The 19,451-nt window shown below is 37.6% G+C and overlaps 1 protein-coding gene across 2 annotated transcripts in view; it reads right to left on the reverse strand.

Annotated features, from left to right (window-relative positions):
• Positions 1 to 19,312, reverse strand: part of rfc4 (replication factor C (activator 1) 4) — a 24,536-nt gene extending 5,224 nt beyond the window's left edge. Inside the window, exons 1-10 of one of the 2 annotated variants that reach the window (XM_008407843.2) lie at positions 19,165 to 19,312; positions 18,861 to 18,988; positions 12,504 to 12,582; positions 5,369 to 5,448; positions 5,138 to 5,257; positions 4,833 to 4,976; positions 4,626 to 4,746; positions 1,668 to 1,793; positions 1,479 to 1,559; positions 1,162 to 1,275 (exon numbers count right to left, since the gene is read on the reverse strand). In XM_008407843.2, the coding sequence (XP_008406065.1) occupies positions 1,162 to 1,275; positions 1,479 to 1,559; positions 1,668 to 1,793; positions 4,626 to 4,746; positions 4,833 to 4,976; positions 5,138 to 5,257; positions 5,369 to 5,448; positions 12,504 to 12,582; positions 18,861 to 18,976 (981 nt within the window). In that variant the 5' untranslated portion in view covers positions 18,977 to 18,988; positions 19,165 to 19,312. The remainder of the gene's footprint in view (positions 1 to 1,161; positions 1,276 to 1,478; positions 1,560 to 1,667; positions 1,794 to 4,625; positions 4,747 to 4,832; positions 4,977 to 5,137; positions 5,258 to 5,368; positions 5,449 to 12,503; positions 12,583 to 18,860; positions 18,989 to 19,164) is intronic. The other variant, XM_008407842.2, reaches the window with a different exon arrangement.
• Positions 19,313 to 19,451: the final 139 nt, after the last annotated feature.

Below are 19,451 nucleotides of genomic sequence, written 5' to 3' on the forward strand. Positions count from 1 at the left end.
AAATGTCGGTAATAAAACAAAATATTTGAATTACCTTGAACATCTTGTGTAATTAATCTTTCCATGTAATTGTAGTCTAAAACAATGTTAGTACTGTAGTGTAGTTATGCATGTCATGTACAAAATAGGTACGTAGGATTAATAAAGACTTTCACGAGTAATTAAAATTGTAGTTTATTATCAATAGCAGGAAATCAAAAATAAAAATTCAGTGTAATTTAAATACATTACTAATATATTAATAGTAGATTTAAAATATATTTGAAGTATATTAAATATATCTTTTTAATATAATTCTGAGACAGAAATATTACACTCAAAATATAATAATTATATCAAAATATAATAATAAAGCTCTGAAATATTATATTTAAAAAGTATACTTTAAGTACACTTGAAGTTGTTCCAAAAAGTATGTATAGTATACTAAAATATACTATTAGTTGTAATTTAATACTATTTAAATACAACTAAAATATACTAAGCACAAAATTAGTTGTTCCAAAATAGTACAGTTTAGTACATTGATAAAAGTATACTAAAGTATGTTAAAATTTAGTATACTGAAGTATACTTTTTTTTCACCTGGGATTGCAAATGGTATTTTTATTATAGTTGATTATTTTGTTTTTCATGTCTCCTTATTTCTTTTGTTCCTCCTATAATTGATGGAGAGATATAGAAATCATTTATTATGTATAAAGGCATTGTTGTGACCCTGCAAGGATCAGCGTGTTCAGATCATGGATGGAAAGATTTCAAGGTAGTTTGTCTCCTTAAGGAGACTCCAAACAAACTTCAAGCATCAAGTGGGTGCATAAAAGAAATCCATGTGTGGGTATATCAGAACTTTCTCCAACTGAACTTGCATTTGATTAGTATTAAGTGGAACTTTCTCAGATTTTTATTACCTTCCTTTATTATGTAAAACATTTATTTGCTTGATGTTTTATGCTCTCATCATACAAAGCACTTTCAATTGCCTTGTTCCTAAAATGTGCCATACAAATAAATTTGCCTGCTTTAATTGGTGTATTTTTTATTTTATTTCAGCATGCTAATTATTGTGACCAATTTGAATAACAAACAGCACTTGTTATTCTAAAGGAGTTCTCATTTTTATTTCAAACTGAACTAAATAAGTCCATAGAAGACACTCACCGCCATCTTTTCAAAGATGGCTGACTTTTGCTCGTCAGTAATGTCCTTTTCCAAGATGCAGTCATGGAGCTGACTCAGGATCTGTGTGGCTGCATATCCTTCATTCACCATGTTCTAAGAGAAGTATGACACAGAAGAGAAAACACAAAGCAAGTGCATTACAGCAAGACAGCAGAAGAAAACCAAACAATAGAACCTAATGTTCTGTTGAAGAAAAAAACATTCTGGTTAGGTTATGTCAAATAACTGAACCACTTGTCTGTGTCAACAAAGCACAGTGTTTAGGACACAAATATGATGACAAAGCAATAACTTACCCTCACTGTGACTTCTAGTTTCTCAAACGTTCCTCTGAAGCAGATTTGGAGCAAATTATCAATCATTTTGGAAGGAACGACCTATAAAAGTGATGTTTGTAGGAACCATTCAATTATGTTTCAATCATACACAATGTTTTAAATTACAGCTGATTAAGGTGTCCATCATTTCATTCCTCTGTGACTCACCCCCGCTATCTCAATTATAGCTTGGCCAGTGATTTCCTTGTCAGCGTTGAGACGCGCTGCGCTCTGAAGAAAGGTGATGGCTTTCCTCAGATCCCCCTCAGACAGCTGCACCAACGCTGCAATGCTCTACGCCATGCAAAGCCATTTTAAAAAAGAGAGAGAAGGTCTTGATGTACATTCAATATTACATTTACTCAAGGTGTTCATTTCATATCACTTCACAAATTCAAATCACCAAATTGTTTCCCAACACACAATCACATATTTCCAGGGCACGGTTATTGCGGCTGCACAACATCCTCTTATTTACAACAACTGCGATCAAGAGACAGAAGAATGCAAATAGAAAACCTTTGGGAAGTTTAGGTCTCTATCAAACAAAGGAGAAGCCAGATAAGAAGAGCCGGAACACTCTCACAGCATTACAGCACAAAAATCAACATTTGAGGCTTGTAGGCCTGTCACGATAAACGATAATTCAATTAATCACACGATAAATTAAACATATCGACCTCATTTTAATTACAGGCTTTATTGTCGCTTCCTGCATTTTTCTTTCTGTTGATGATACTGAATGAAAAAAGGCTCAGCTCCGGTGCTCTCCACTGACCCTCCCTTCCTCATTTCCTTAGTGTAATGTCCAGCGCATACTACACCTGAGTTGTCGGGCGATTGTCGGCCCATTTTCAAACTCTGAGAGACCGCAAATTAGCCGACAGAAATCCTAGGTATAACGGTTTGATCGTGCCATGTGGTGTCCAGATACATGGGCACAAAATAATGGCTAAAAGTCCAGTTAACCAATTTTAAAATCAGGCATTCATCAATGCTTTACTAGAATCTACCTGTGATGCATGTGGCTAGAGTCAGCGTTAAGTCCTGACTGAATGGAAATTATTATAACCCATTTATGTCACGTTAACGAAGAACAGCTGAAAAGTTACTGGGTTTATCAACTGCAGTAGCAATTTGGCTCCAACTCCTCTCTTTGTCATTTCTATATTCTTTGCACGAAATGTTGAATAAATATTAATGTTGTTTCCACATATCATCTCCAATGTCCGCTGGTCTTCAGGTTGCGCTGTGTCAGCCGTTTGGGATTCCCCTGTGTGGGATTCATCTGCTGCTCCATCACTGAGATGTCAAGATGTCTGGGTTTGTACTGATGACTACCAGAACAGCTAACAAGGTGACCTTGGATGTATATAGTGGTGATAAAAAAAAACTCCCCAGATAAATCTGAATATTGACAGACCAATATGGAAACTTGGGCCGATATCCGATATCGTTGTCACTGATAACCAATATTTACCAATACCATATACATTTCCGTGCACTTTCACCGCCATGTAAATGTGGACACAACATCTACATTCTTTCCTGCTTTACTTAAACATCCCTAACCATAAGCATGTTCTACTTTTTCATCACATGACCAAAATAGTACCACATAGCCAACCTGCTGAAACAAATGGAAATACATGAAAGATTGTTTTTTGAGGTCTAGAGCAGGGGTCCCCAAACTTTTTCCTGTGAGGGCCACATAACCTTTCCCTTCTCTGGTGGGGGGCCGGAGTCAGTTTTAACAGAAAAAGTGTGACGATTGCAGGAGTGCCTAAATGTAAAAATGTATTGTTTTCAAATAACCCTCTCTGGGTTCTTCGCAGAAGAAATCCAGGAAATAACACTATTTATGAAATAAAAATCGTATTTTTCAGACTATAAGCCAGACTGGACTATAAGTAGCAACCCCAAAGTTAAAAAAAAACAAAAAAAACAGCAAACATACACATATAAGCTGCACCGGGCTATAAGCCGCAGATATCTCTGCCGCTCCAGGTTTTAAACAACGATGCAGCAGCAGCAGAGGGCAAAAAATCTTCTTTTTCCCCCTCAATGCTATTTAACTGATCAACAACATTCTCAAATTTCAATTCCCTATTAAAACCTAATTCCGTTTTAATGGGCGCTTTCTTCTTTTATTTCCAATTTTGACTTCCAATGATTCACTTCCTGCTAAAGAGCCCCCTGGTGGTTGAAGAAAAATCCCCCTATAAGCCACATGGTTCAAAGCTTAGGAAAAAAGTAGCGGCTTATAGTCCAGAAAATAGGGTATATGAAAAAAAAAAATCTATATGCTCTCTGGTATTGTTCAGGGGGCCGGACCAAATGTGGAGGCAGGCTGGATCCGGCCTGCAGGCCGTAGTTTGGGGACCACAGGTCTAGAGACAGTAAGCAGTTTGAGTTCATATTAGAGAACTATAGTAGCTCAGACTAGAACCGGGCAATAAAACAATTTTTTCTCTGTAGATATCTTACGCTAAAAAAGGAATTAAAAAATTGATTATACAAAAGACAGATTTTGAGAATTAATATTTCAATGCCCATTTTATTTAGTTGATGTCCACAAAAAATTGTAAAATGTTTTGCTCAGTTCTCCTGTAATGCCTGAAGTTTTTATTTTAAAGCGTGTCTCTTATTTATCCAAAAGAGTGATGACATGTTCAAGTTTTAAAAATAAATCTTTAAAATTAAAAATAACCATATATCACGAGCTCTCACTTAATAGTTCCAGGGAACATTATACATAAAAATGGTGAAAAACAATTGTGTTTCATATAGTGATAGAGAACAATGGATATGAAAAACGCTATGGTGATAGAAATTTTTTCCAAATCTTCTAGCCCTAGCTCAGACATCATCGTATGAAGGATGTTTATCTAACTATAGTATGGGAGCTAATTATCACACACCACATCATGAATCAATTTGTACATCCAAATACATAAGGTCTCATGCTCACCATGAAAAGCTTTTGGAAGGGGAAGTGTGCTTATACAAGTAAATACCAGCTCAGGAAATGGTTGAGTTTGTAAATAAAATCCTGACACCTCTAATCTGCTGGTCTGATTGCTCTCAAATCAAGGACCCAGAACAAATACAGCTTCCATCTCCTACCGCTTTGGTGTACTTGAGCTTCTCCTTATCACAGATTTCCAGCAAACGTTCTTCTTGGATCTGACTGGCCAGAGGTTTGAAACGAAACTTGGAACATCTGGAGGTAAGAGGCTCAATAATCCTGAGGAATAAAGAGAGGAACACACTTGAGTCAGGTGGGCCAGGTCACAGCACTGCGGAGGGCTGACCTTCGGACCTTCAGCACACCTGCTGATGTAGTTACAGATGAGGCAAAAGCGGGTGGAGCGGGACTCCTTCTCCATTGTCCGCCTGAGAGCAGCTTGAGCTGGAGCTGTCATAGAGTCTGCTTCGTCCAGGATGATGATCTTAAAAGGAGGACATGGCTTTCCGCTGCAAACAGAAGATCATAGTTTTGAGCCTTTTTTTTAATGGAAAACCTTCATACCATTCGTGATACACACAGACAAAGTAACAGACTCTTCAAATTCAAATAATTGCCTAATACAAAGAAACAAGCACAGGGATGAAATTCTGCAGGAGTTCAGACTCACTTTGGATGTGTCCCAGCCACAGTGAGCTGAGCGAAGTTCTTCACTTTCTCCCTGATGACCTGAATTCCTCGTTCATCTGAAGCATTCAGCTCCAGCACCCTCTGTCGATACAGTTCTGGCCTAAAGGGAGACACAACAAGAAGGAGTTGAAAATATAAACAACGCAACAAATAACATTCCAGTACTGCAGGGAGTTAAAAAAAACACACACAAAAAAAACAGATCAGTCACCCATAAAGTTCTCTGGCAGCAGCTAAGATGGTGGAAGTCTTTCCTGTTCCAGGAGGACCGTAGAAGAGAAGGTTTGGAAGCTGAAATGAAGCAGAAATCACTTGACTTCAAGATAAAAGCTAATCCTCAGACATGTGCTCCTTCACTACTGTGTGGTTTTCAGTCAACATTCATGGATTTGGATTTGGCAAATTACAAGTTTTTAATTCAACATAATCAGCTTATCATGCTTAGCTAATTCTGTCCCAAATTGTAGCTGGGACAGAAACTGAGAGTTAGGACTGGTTCCCACAAGACAAGCATGTCCACACTGGAGGAGGTCCCAGGAACTTTCGGTTCTCCATGGGAGTCCAAAGTCATTAAAAATATGTTTTAATGTGTGGGTTTTATTTAAAAAAAAATAATAATAAATAAATAAATAAATAAATACGCTGGTCACAATAACACATTTGTTTTAATTTTAGATTGTCCCATAAATTATTGCGATAAACTCTGTTTCAGTCTAATATTGCTATTTTGAAACCACTAATATTATAAAAAATTGCATAGCAATGCAATTGCACCCTCTTAGAGAACAATAAACTAATTTTAAAAGAACATTTAGCACTGGAACTGGAAGACTTTTTAAAGATAAAAAATGGGAAGGAGGGTCCCTGGGTTTGCATTAGGCACTGTTCACATTCAGATTGTCCAGTTGATGCAGGGGTAGGGGGTGCCACTCCCAACAACATGCTGCCCTGGGTGGTTGTGCCCCTGTCACATATATCAGAAACACCACTTCTACCCTGTGAGTGTCAATAGGACCATCCTCAAGCAACCAAACATGCATCGGTGCATTTTAGGTGCAGATACGTTGGTTATTGTTTAGTCGCTACCATTTTACAACATTGCGCCCCACAGGTTCACTTATTCACCACGGTCATTCAGTTTAAATCCCAAGTGCTGCCAGACAGCAGCTGTCACGTTCACTTTTTAAAATACCGTTTCCCTGGCTCACTCCTCCTCACTGGGCTTTATGCTAATCTCTGTGGTATTAGACCAGGAGCCTAGCAGGTCAGTGAGGTAATGGCCACATAGTGACCGGACACAGCGCTGCTCCCTCTCCATTCATCTCTATGAGGTTTGAGCGATGAGGTGACAGTCTCTTGCCCTCATCCAGAAGAGTGAACAGTTTAAGTTGTGCATGTGAAATTTCTAGCTGGTACATGCAGACGTGCACAGGCTAGCAACGCTACACAAGAAAGTTGAAAATTGTTAAACTTTTGTTGCTTTTGTCCCTTGTATTGGGTTCAGCCCAAGCAGAGGAAAAACTAATGCTTTTAGCTCCCTATGTGTTTAGTTGTTACCAGGAGTGAAAGTATGGTCGGGTACTGCGGACCCCTAAAAGATTTATGAGGTGGCGGATGGTCTCCTGAGGGATCTCCTCCCAGACCTGGACTAAAGCATCCGCCAACTCCTGGACAGTCTGTTGTGCAACGTGACGTTGGTGGATGGAGCAAGACATGATGTCCCAGATGTGCTCAATCGGATTCAGGTCTGGGGAACGGGCGGGCCAGTCCATAGCTTCAATGCCTTCATCTTGCAGGAACTGCTGACACACTCCAGCCACATGATGTCTAGCATTGTCCTGCATTAGGAGGAACCCAGGGCCAACCGCACCAGCATATGGTCTCACAAGGGGTCTGAGGATCTCATCTCGGTACCTAATGGCAGTCAGGCCATTGTAAATAAAATCCAGTGGCGAATTTGCCAATCCTGGTGTTCTCTGGCAAATGCCAAGCGTCCTGCACGGTGTTGGGCTGTGAGCACAACCCCCATCTGTGGACGTCGGGCCCTCATACCATCCTCATGGAGTCGGTTTCTAACCGTTTGTGCAGACACATGCACATTTGTGGCCTGCTGGAGGTCATTTTGCAGGGCTCTAGCAGTGCTCCTCCTGTTCCTTCTTGCACAAAGGTGGAAGTAGTGGTCCTGCTGCTGGGTTGTTGCCCTCCTACAGCCTCCTCCATGTCTCCTGGTGTACTGGCCTGTCTCCTGGTAGCACCTCCAGCCTCTGGACACTACGCTGACAGACACAGCAAACCTTCTTGCCACAGCTCGCATTGATGTGCCATCCAGGATGAGCTGCACTACCTGAGCCACTTGTGCGGGTTGTAGAGTACGGACTCTACACTCGTGCTCATGCTACCACGAGTGTGAAAGCACCACCAACATTCAAAACTGACCAAAACATCAGACAGAATAGGTACTGAGAAATGGTCTGTGGTCCCCACCTGCAGAACCACTCCTTTATTGAGTGTGTCTTGCTAATTGCCAATAATTTCCATCTGTTGTCTATTCCATTTGCACAACAGCAGGGGAAATTGTCAACCAGTGTTGCTTCCTAAGTGGACAGTTTGATTTCACAGAAGTTTGATTTACTTGGAGTTATATTGTATTGTTTAAGTGTTCCCTTTATTTTTTTGAGCAATGTATATCTCAAGTATACTAAAAGTATGCTTGTACCAATTTTGAAATTACAACTTTAAACACACTTAAACATAATTGTACCAAAATACACTTTTAATATATTAAATAAAAGTATAGTTTAAGTCAACAAAATATATATTTGCCCAAGTTTAAATATACACTTGCTCATATTTAAAATATATGCTCAAAATAGATTTTTTTTTTTATTCACTTAACACTACTTTAAATTATTAATTTCACCGTTTTAAATTACATCTCAGTGTAAATTTTAGGCTAATAAAGTATGCCTTTTTTTTACTTTTATTTAACCAGGTGAACCCCGTTGAGATCCAGATCTCATTTTCAAGAGGGACCTGGGCAGAATCTGCAACACGTAGCAACCTGATAATAAAATAAAACTAATTAATACATATGCAGAAGTATGTCTTTTAGGCACCTACAATGTACTTTTCATGTAATTTTTAGGCATACTTTTTAAGGACGTAAAAAGTATGCCTTTTTAGGTGCCTTAATAACCTTTTACTATTTTTATAAAAATTGCAAAGAATAAAAAAATTATAATCATGATGTAATGTTGTTTAATTAAAGAACCTAACCCAATCAATTTTGATTATAATTATATGATTATGATTATAATCAACAGGACTAGCTCTAGTTCACACTCCAGACCAGATGGTGGCAATATTGCACACTTTTTTTTTAACGCCATAAAGAGAAGAAAAAACTTGAACGCAGGGAAGATAACAGACGCTGTTCAAATTCGCCATTTTTACTCGCATAATATATATAAAGTAGAGAGGGCCTTGATAATAGTTAATAATTTTGGTTAATTCATGCCGGTGACGTCCTAGTCCGAGTTAGACGACAACACAACTGGACAAAAACTGATGGAAATGAAATGTGTGTCACAAAAGGAGCCCCACCGGGCTGTTAACATGAAGATGGCTGCTAACATGTTACTAGCTGGTGGCAAGTTTGCTTATTAATTATCCTCGTTTAATTACAAACAGTGCAGTAAAGCTATATAACTTACGTTGGTTTAATAAATAATTATTTTATCAATTGTATTGTGACTTGTATGATTATTACTATAGCAATCATTCAACTTCATGTTATAAATGCATGGAGGTTCTGCTGCAACTTCTACTTTTATTCATAAACTTAACTTGGTTTTAATTAAGCTCCATAAGACAGAGAGACTTTGATATTGTGAGGTTGTTGTTMTAACTTGTTCATCAATGTTTTTATCTTCAACATACGTTTTCAGTCTAAGCAAATGAAGATGAAAGAGGAAGCCAGAAAAATCAGGTGTTAGGAAACCTAAAGACTGAAGTGTCACTCAGAAGAAGCTCTGGGTCCACCAAATCACCAATCAGCTCTGAGGATTAACCTCCACATCGTCTTCATGATGGTTTTTTGGTTTGTTTTAATGAGGAGCTAGCTACATTTTCAACAACAAAAACTGGTTTATTACCAATACCAAGTGCTTAATAAACATGATTTGATTTAAAGATAACTGGAAATAATTTTCCCCTTGTTAATCTAACATTTCTCTTTCATACATTTTATTTGTTGTTGGCTTTCAGGGCCCTGTGATGGACTGGTGACCTGTCCAGGGTGAACCCTGCCTYTCATCTGATGGCTGCTGGAGATGGGCACCACCAGCCCCCCTCACCATCCTGTAAGGATCAGTGTGTTCAGATCATGAATGGAAAGATTTTAAGGTAGTTTGTCTCCTTCAGTCCACACTTAAAACAGCTTCATAGTTATTGCCAACATCAAGTGATTCTATGACATTGCTGACTGTTTTTTTCTACCAACATAAACAGGCAAAGAAGACACCCAGAAATGTTTTTTCACCTGAGGCATTCAGTCCCAATCATCATCAGTTCTGATGATGTCACATACATTTCGTGTCCACAACATCTTGAAATTGTAAGTATTCTTTTTTTATTTGCCATTTTTCTGCACTCTTTAAATACAAATGCTTTCTCTGTTTAATTGCTCTATTGTTCTTTTTTGTAGGTTTCTGTAAGGTGCAGTGAACTGGAATGTTCTGTCGTTGATCCTCACTCATGTTACTAACATACCAACAGTGTCATGAAGTGTCATTCAGTAAATAAGGGCAATTTTATTGAGAATTTGCTTTAAAAGTTGGATGACAGGTGTTATGTTTATGACAGTGTCATGTCAGTCTTATGCCCACCCCATCAAATAAAGTGTTACCAAAATGGTAATACAGTATATTGAAAGCACAATGTAATTCTAATTTTTGTTCATTAAAGAAATAACTTTCATGTTTTTTTGTAACACTTAAATTTTCATGTTCATTGTGTTCACTTTTGATGTGTAAACTGATAATTTCTGTAAAGTTCATAAAGTTGTGAGTAAAATTGGACAATTTTAAAATGTCGGTAATAAAACAAAATATTTGAATTACCTTGAACATCTTGTGTAATTAATCTTGCCGTGTAATTGCAGCCTAAAACAAAGTACTGTAGTGTAGTTATGCATGTAATGTACAAAATAGAAAAGTAGGAATAAAGAAGACTTTTATGAGTAATTAAAATTGTACTTTATTAGCAATAGTAGTAAATTAAAACTAAAAATTAAGTGTAATTTAAATACATATTAGCAGTATATTTAAAATATATTTTAAGTATTTTGAATATAATTCTGACAGAATTAGTACACACAAAATATATAAATCGTACATAAAAAAGTATACTTAAAGTATACCACGTACAACTTGAAGTTGTTCCAAAAAAGTACGTTAAAGTATACTAAGTATACTAAAAATTGTAATTTAATACTATTTAAATACTATTAAAATAGTTGTTCCAAAATAGTACAGTTTAAGTAAATAAATCAAAGTATGCTAAAGTATGTTAAAATTTTGTATACTAAAGTATACTTTTTTTTACTAGGGGATGTTGCGCAATTCTGTGCGTTTCGGTTCCATTACCAAAATAACTAGCAAAGCAGAAGTTTAAAATCAACTAATCAACCACCGCTGTGTTCAGGAGGGCTTATCAATAATCGCAAAATAAATATCAAGCCTGAAAACCTGATATCGTAATGGACTAAATATTTTTAATGTAACCTGTGCTCGGCTCGAGGAGCGCAGGTGGTTGCCGCGGCAACTGGTGTGCTTAAATGACAAAGAGAGACGAAGAATAAAAAGGTACGAGTGGTTTTGAGAAAATCGCCTGTTCGCATTATTTTACCTTTGTTTACCTTTGCTGTGATGCATTACAGCCGCTGTAGTTTCTGAACGTTCAATAAATGACAAACTTGGTCTAATTACCTCGTTCTTTGTGAGTCTACGTCATTCACAACAAACTTCAAACACGGTAAATGTGTTTCATTAAGTATTTAACAAACAAATGCCTTCTACAGCGATAATTATGTGAAATTAAATTGTCTAATTTAAAAAAACTAGTTGTATTGCTCTCTGGCATCTTGCTTTGAGCTCAAAATCTGAGAGGCTTTTCCTCTATCAAACTATTCTTATTTAGTGGAAATATTGATGTTGATGAGACTTTCTCCAAAATGATAACCTTTTTTGACTTTTGTAGCTCCACTGTTGAAAATAAGGCTCTAACATTCACAAATGACATTGAAATAAAATCCAGTCCAACATCTGGTTTGAGGTGATTCCTCTGGAACCTGATGGAGGAAAAATATCCCAACTTCAGAAGATGTGCTTTTAACTTAACAGAGCTCTCTGGTTCCTCCTATGGGTATGAGAGTCAGGGTGAGGAGGTGCCATGTTAGGAAGACGAAGTGGAACCTGCAAGATCATACGGACATACTGTTTGTTCTGTATGTCTGTTTAGGCCTACTGATTATCCCGCTATCTGGACACAAGATCAAAATAACCAGTTTAAAAGCTAAAATTAATTGTACATGGAAAACTGGGATGCACTCCATGCCATGATGTTCAGAATTTAGGTCTCATGGCATCTCAACGTGTCAACATTGCAGCCAGTAGGCTGAGGGAAATACACCTCCATTTTGTAGCAATTCAAGAGCTAACCAGCTTTTATTGCTTCGCAAAAAAATTAATCAGCACAGAAACTTTTTGTCATAGTATCCTCAAGAATTTAAAACTACTTTCACCTCTAGTTGTTACCGAGGAAAGGAGAGGGAAGGAGTACTTGAGGCGCCGGAGTGAAGCTTTTTGTCATTCTGTTTCTTTGGTAGAAAGAAAGAGATGACAAAAAACAAACAAGCAATAATATTATCGCCCTCATTTATTACTGAGGTCATTTTAATTTATCATGCGATTAATTGATTTATTGTTTATTGCGACGGGCCAAATCATCATGTTGGCCTGTGTCTAAAAGCACAGATGATAATGCTATTAATTAGCCAATGTTAATTTAAAAAAGGAAAGCTTGTTTTTGCTTTTTATTGGCAAATCTGAAATTAGTAAGAGACTAGGCCAAGGGTAAAGTCAGTCCTGGAGGGCCAGTATTCTGCATATTTTAGTTCTCTCCTTGCCGGTAACAACAACCTTCTCAGCATGTCAATGTTCTTCTTAGGTTTTCTAATGAGCCATCATTTGATCCAAGTGTGTTAAACCAGGGAGAGCACTAAAACATGCAGGATGTCAGTCCTTGAGGACCGACTTTGGGCACCACTGGACTAGACTGATACTTACATCTGCTCCTTTCAGTGACTTCTTCAGCACTGCAACCACCTCATCCTGGAAGGCCACCTCATCTACACATTTGGGTCTGCTGGAGTTAGAAAAATACACAAAAACAAACCTGCTGATATGTATTCACCCAATTAGTAGCACTCATTTCATTTCTTTTGCAATTCACTCAGTGGAACTAGACTGCTCTCCGGTCCAGCTACCTTATGTTAAATCTAAAAAAGACCAAATTTAATCCATGGCAGCCAAATGTGCTCAGTTTTGGTTTCCAGAGCTTGCAACAGATATGTGGAAATTAAAGACTTTAATTTAGCAGGAAACCATGTCTCAGAAGGTGAAACTAATTTACTCAATAACTACGTTTAGTGTCTGTAGTTTTCAAGACAGCTATTTAAAATTTCCTTACAAAATCTGAACTAATGACAGCTGATGCAGGGAACTCCTTTATTTTAGTTCAGATACAAGCTCGGGCTCCACTAGTTTTTATTTGTCCATAATTTTGCACAACTTGTTTGGTAAAATATTGTAACCTTTTGACTGACAAGGTTGCAATCTTTTTGAATGGGGAATTAAAAGACAGAAAGAAATTGAACTACACATGAGTAAGATCCAGATGTGCAAAATATAAAAGTGATCATATTTAGTGCTATACACAGGGCTTAAAGTAAAAAAAAAATCCTGAGCCTGAAACTTATAGTGATGATAGAAATTAACTGTACTGTTGCTATTGCCACAGTTTAATGAAAAGTGTCTTTGAATGGTGCAAACAATTGCTTCTAACAATACAATTAACAAGCTAAACACTCAAACTTAAATAAGACTTCAGTACATTTCAACTCAAAACAAAATGTAAAATGCCTGTGCCCTAAAGGTTTGCCTTACAGGCAAAAATTCCTCAACATGAAATAAGAGTCCTTTCAGTCAATGTTTTTGCAAGTAATTTAGAACATGCAACATTACCAACAATCAGTGTTTCTCAACCTTTTTTGTGCCAGCGCCCCCCTAGCCCTGATCCAGGTCCCTCCCCGCCCCCCAACAAAGAATTTGTAGGCTACTTTGCACTGACTATTATTTTATCATTAATATTACTATCACTATTGTAGATGTTTAGATTTTTATGCTCGTTTCTGTATTTATCATCAAGATAATTTTCCAGAGAACAAAAAAGCCATGGAAATAGAAATTATTTTCACAGGCGTCTACGAAAAATGCAATGAACATTCAAGTTAAAATTGGTAGGCCTAACAACAGCCAATCAGAGTGGAAAAAATATTCTTATTCTTTGTCATTTTCTGATTGTTAAATATTCCACAAAATGACCAGATAAAATATGTTCAACATGCCAGTTTAAACTTTGATCTATTTGCAAAACGACTGAGCTCTGCAACATTAAAACATGGATAGAACTGTAACTACATTAATCATAGCTCTTCTTCAGTGTTTCTGTGAGTTTCTGGTGGTGCAGCTCTGTGCTGCCTTCAGGAGAATGGGACATCAGAGTATCAACCATAAAATTTCACCCACATGGCATTTATTGTGCAAACCAGAGCTTTCAGTGGAAAAACTAAAGTTCCAGATCCTTTTAATGCCATACAAATATGAGACAAACACGGTGAGGATTATGTCTTTATATAGACCAGTCTATTGATTATAGATTAATAGTTTTACTGGACAGAAATTACAAAGAACAAATCTGGTTCTTAATCAAATCCTAATGAGTCAAATTGAAAGTGTCATGGAGTCATCAGCCGAAAGACAAGAACACTGACATAAAACATAATATTGAAGAAATAAATATATCAAATCTAGTTAAAAACATAAATAAGTGATAAGTTATTTACTGTTATGGTCTGTAAGATATATTTATTCTCAGTATTAGATATGGTCTCAACAAACCAATATTATTTTACCTTTTATCTGGAAATAGTGTCTGTTTATTCTTGCCATACAGTCCTCTGTATTAATTATTGCTCGAAATGTCTTGCCATACAGATTTATTCCTCTGTATTTACATTAGTTTATTAGTTTATTCTTGCATTTTGTTCTTCATTGATTTCCATTTAGTTTCCTTTGATTAGTTTTATCCTCTCTTGGTTTATTGCTATGTTCACTTTAGTTTCTTTCCTGTTGCTACATTTATTTTATCGTTTATTGACCACCAGTCATCTTCACTCATCACTTGCTGAGCCGTCTAATCATCATGTGTTTCATATCATGTGTTGATTTTTCACTGTTCAGCGTCGGATTCTCTGTTTTTATGCCATAATTCACATCTAGTTCGTCACTTCGTTTTATGTCCTGCTTCTCCTGTTTCAGTTTTGCACAATGTGCGCCTCAGTTTTTAGGTTTTTTTTTCGTAAGGTGCATGGTGTTCGGGAAGCGTATCGATGGGGAAAAGGCAGACTGACATAAACCTTTTAAAACAACTGAAACAATTTCTGCATTCTGATTATTGAAATTTAAAAGTGCTGTGGTACCGTTGTTCAATCACACCCGTTTCATACCTAACCACTTACTGCACCGGTGTTAACGCTATAAAATGAACGCTACGAAATACAGTTTTAGCAAGTTGCTCAAAGTCTAAACTGGTATTGTTGTGATTGGAAATTGTTAAGTTTACCTTCGACCAAACGCCCCCCAAAGAAATCCCAGCGCCTCCTGTTGTAAAACTTTCCACCAGCTTCCCGCCTGTCCTCTTTCCTCTAGCCATGCCCAGCGCCACTTGTTTTTAATTCCTTTCTCAAGTAAACGTGTTTCTTTTCGGTTTGTGTGATCGGCAACAAGAGACCGTGATCGGCTATCACCGATCATACACTTTTTCACGGAAATCGGCTGGTTATGATCGGTGGCCGATCGATCGGCACATCTCTAGTATGTAGAAATCATAATTTTATAGATGAAAAGAAAAACAAAAATTGCTCTTGGGGCCCCCTGGTGGCCGCGGTAGGTACCGCACGCTTCACCGGTAATTTGAGCTGCCGTGCAACGTGCAGAGTCCATACGTCCAAAGCTCCGGTCAGAAAGTAAGCAAAACAATGTCTCAAAAAAGGACGTATTCTTCAGGGAGGGAGAAAATGAAGAGGAAGAATAGAAAAAACCAAGATGAAGGTTTGTTTTAATTGCATTGTAAATGTAATGTAACAGATTAGTAAAACTGCTAATAGAAAATTAGCTTGAACGGTCCATTTCAACAGCCAAAAATTTATGCTAGGGTCTTTGTGTTTGTGTCAAACTGAGTTTAAACTTTAAATGAGTTGATTCTCATGGTTGGCACTGTATAGTTCTGAGGTATTTTTGGCTTCAAAATGCCGTGTTTGATAATCTTTGATAATAATAATAATTAAAACTTCTCAATGTTTGACATTGTCTACCAAAATGTTTTTACGTCAGGCTATATAGCTGCTACAGCGATTAGCTATTCTATGCTGTAGTTGGGGATATGTTGTTTGCTGCTGAATATAATCCTTTTGTGGCTAAAACAAACATTATTTTTCTAAGTTATTTGAAACTTCTGTTAAAATCATTTGAAGCCTCATAATCAGTCCACATTCTCGGGAGAAAGACTCACCTGGTATAAATTACATTTTTAGCTATTGGAGTAACACTTAAGAGAAATTTATTTAATCATAGAATGTTGTGTAGGGCTGCTTCGATTGCAATTTTCTGGCCGATCCCGATCTTTAAAAAGCCTGACCCGCCGATTTTGATTTTGGTTGATAGGAATTCTTTTTTGTCTGAAATGTCGCTAAATATAGCAAAAAAGTCGGTGAGTTGGCAACAATGGGGTGAATATTGTTAACTGTAAACGTGCAGACCTGGCCTGGTGGTCCGGTCTCTCAGTCAAATCTCTCACTGCAGAGCAGAAGAGGACAGAGGCTGATCTTTAAACCTTTGCTGATGAAAATAAGATTAGGAGATAAGATGGGCTTCACATGTAAGTGTCGGCCAATCACGATCCTCCAAAATTAAGGAAATCGGCGCCCAACAATCTACTGGTTGATAAATCAGTTGGCCAATAAATGTATTCTATTATACATGTATATAATGTGAACAGCACTGCCAGAAATGCAATAAGTTTATAGCAGGTGTGTGAATTATCTAATGATCGGACTTGTTTGCATGATTGCAGCCAGTCCATATTGTTAGCAAAACTAAAGGGCCCCAAAACCAAATTTCGCTTAGGGCCCCATGAAGGGTTGGGCCGGCCCTGCACAAAGCAAAAACATCCTGTTCCCTAGTGATGGGTCCGGCAACACCGATGCGTCTGCACATGTGTCAAGCCCACAGACCAAAACCCGTGTCGGTGCGCGTATTGGTTTCAGCAAGTCACGTGACCGATACAGGAACTGTTTCGAAATGACGTTAAGGCACCAAACTGTGTTTATAAGGAAGCTAATCTGTCAATCTGTCAAAAGCATTTGCCAAACGAAATCTTGATCTTTTACAGTCAACTATGGAGCAGCTTCAAAAGAAAGCTGCTCCATAGCAGGAGCAGGACCATTGTCCTGTGGGACCATTTTGATCTTATATTGGAAAATACATTTGTTTTCATTTTTGTCGATTCATCCGGTTCTTGTCAGTTTCTACTTAATCTATCTGAACCCAAATTCAGCTGAAACTGACTTTTAGTTTACTTAAATATCATGTTCTGCAGGTTAAGTGTCGCATATGTTTAACTAAACTGTCTTATTTAAATAAATCCACCTTATCAATGCTGAGGCACTATGAGGCCAGGCATGAGAATGAAGTCTCAGATACACCTAGATAAATTCAGATATGTAGCCATTCTACAGATTACTCAAGTGCTTTTTATAAATTATTTCATAAACGGTGAACCCTCGCTGTAACGCGGTTCACTTTTCACGGTATCGCTGCTTCGCAGATTTTTTTGTGCAGTTTTTTTTCACCCACAGTGTTCTTCGTACTAATTGAGCATATGATTGGTAAAAACAGTCTCCACGCTACCTGAGTGCCAATAACGTTACGGAGTTTAATACAGATTGGCCATTCAGGAGATGGAAACTGAAACTTTCAATGTCTGCTGAAAAAAAAAAAAAAAACTATGGCCAGAGGCAGCAGAACCCGACCGGAGGCTCGTTTGATGAGATCCATCGCTCTGACGTAGGTACAGCTGTGAATCTAGCAAAGCAGCTTGGAGGAGACGCTTTAATGACATGACTGCGGATCACATTAATGCCCGATTGATGCACATGCACATCCGCTGACCTGAAAACAAGTTTTGTTCTTTGGTTTCAATGTAGAGTATTTATTTATGCTGTGTAATAACTGTAAAAAATAAAGGTAACTACCAAAAGGATTTCGCCTCACGGGTTATTTTCGGAACGCAACCACTAAGAAAAACAAGGGTTCACTGTAAATGTAATGTTTACTTAATTTTTTCTACAGAAGGAGAAGTTTTGTCAAAAAAGCGTAACAGGCTAAATTTCAAAATGTTATAAAAACTTTTTTTTTTTATATATATATAAAAATCTGTGCGGGGGCTTGGGGGGAACTGCACACAAGCATCCTCATTCCAAACACATTCACTTAAATTTTCACTTTATGGTACATGTTCAAATTTTTTTAATGACTGTATATCAAATATATTTTTAAATTTAACTGAAGATATGACATAATACAACATATAATATTCAATAAAATACAAAAACTTAAATCTTAATGTATAGACTAGGTCAACAAATTACTACGTTGCCTGTAGGAATTTTTAATGTCCAGCAGGTGTCAGTATTGAGTGACACAGTATCAACACAGAATCGACACAGTTTTGTTATGTGTCGAAACGATACATGACGCCTCATCTACCCATCACTTCTGTTCCCCCTCCATCCCTCACGCTCTGGGGCTAGGCTAAATGTTTTCCGTTACAAGTCAGTTAGAATTAATAAATCCTTTTTATGTGCTAAATCCCACAATTTGTTTTTTTTTGAAGAAGAATGTGGAGGTTCTTAAATGCAGAGGTTTTCAGCCATTTCCTCATATTCGGTAAATCTCAAAATATCCTCCTGATAGATTACTGAATGTGTTCCCCCTTCCTGCTGAAACAGCAGGTAGCAGAAATGTAGGTTGGCATTTAGTAAATAGAACTTGTATTTTCGTCTGACTGGCCGAAACAGAAAATATATATTCTGATTTAATGCAAGTCAGAAAATAAAACGTTCTGTCTTCTGTACAGAATATGTAAAATTCTCGTGGTGACACATGAACACTGCAGTTAGACATGTGTCACCACACGTTATTGTTTTGAGCAATAACAGGACCCTTAACCCTAACTAAAAGTAAAGCAATTTTGTTTTGTATTCAGCCCCAGAGTGAAATATAAACCTTGAAGTTAAGACTTACTATTTCTCGACCCAGGGAACAGCCTTCGCCTTCTTCTCAGCACTGGGTCCCGCTGTCACCTTATCCTTCTGGGGTCTGCTGGTCTGGATAGTTGCTCCTTTCAGGAAGGCCTGCATGATTCCTTCTGACTCAGGTAAAAGCAGACATGATATTGTGAAATAAACCGACCTGCAGATCCCCAAGCATACTAACAAACGTTTAGCCTGCTAACTAGAGCACTGGTAGCTATTGTTCACTGTTTCAGTCGAATCAGTACCCAAACGAGTAACCTAGAAACCAGACCAGAAATAACCTTTAATCTTACCAACGGATTTTCAGACCGGACCGAAGATGTAAATCGCTGTTGGCTTTAAAACAACGACCTAACGCAGCAGCAGTTTCGGTGCTAAAACAGCTCCGTGTTCCCGCTCCGGACGGGTGAACAAAACTTCCGTTTATGTCATCTCCCAACTTCCAATCAAAGCCTGCGAAACTTTTTCGCTTCCTTGCTGACGTCACCGTGATATATCACGTCAGACATAAATACGATTGATGTACATAAGGACAGGTGTGAAATATTTAAAAGACACAAAATTAGGCGAGAGGATATAT

This window comes from Poecilia reticulata, linkage group LG4 (assembly GCF_000633615.1).
Source record: "Poecilia reticulata strain Guanapo linkage group LG4, Guppy_female_1.0+MT, whole genome shotgun sequence".
Lineage (NCBI taxonomy): Eukaryota > Metazoa > Chordata > Actinopteri > Cyprinodontiformes > Poeciliidae > Poecilia > Poecilia reticulata.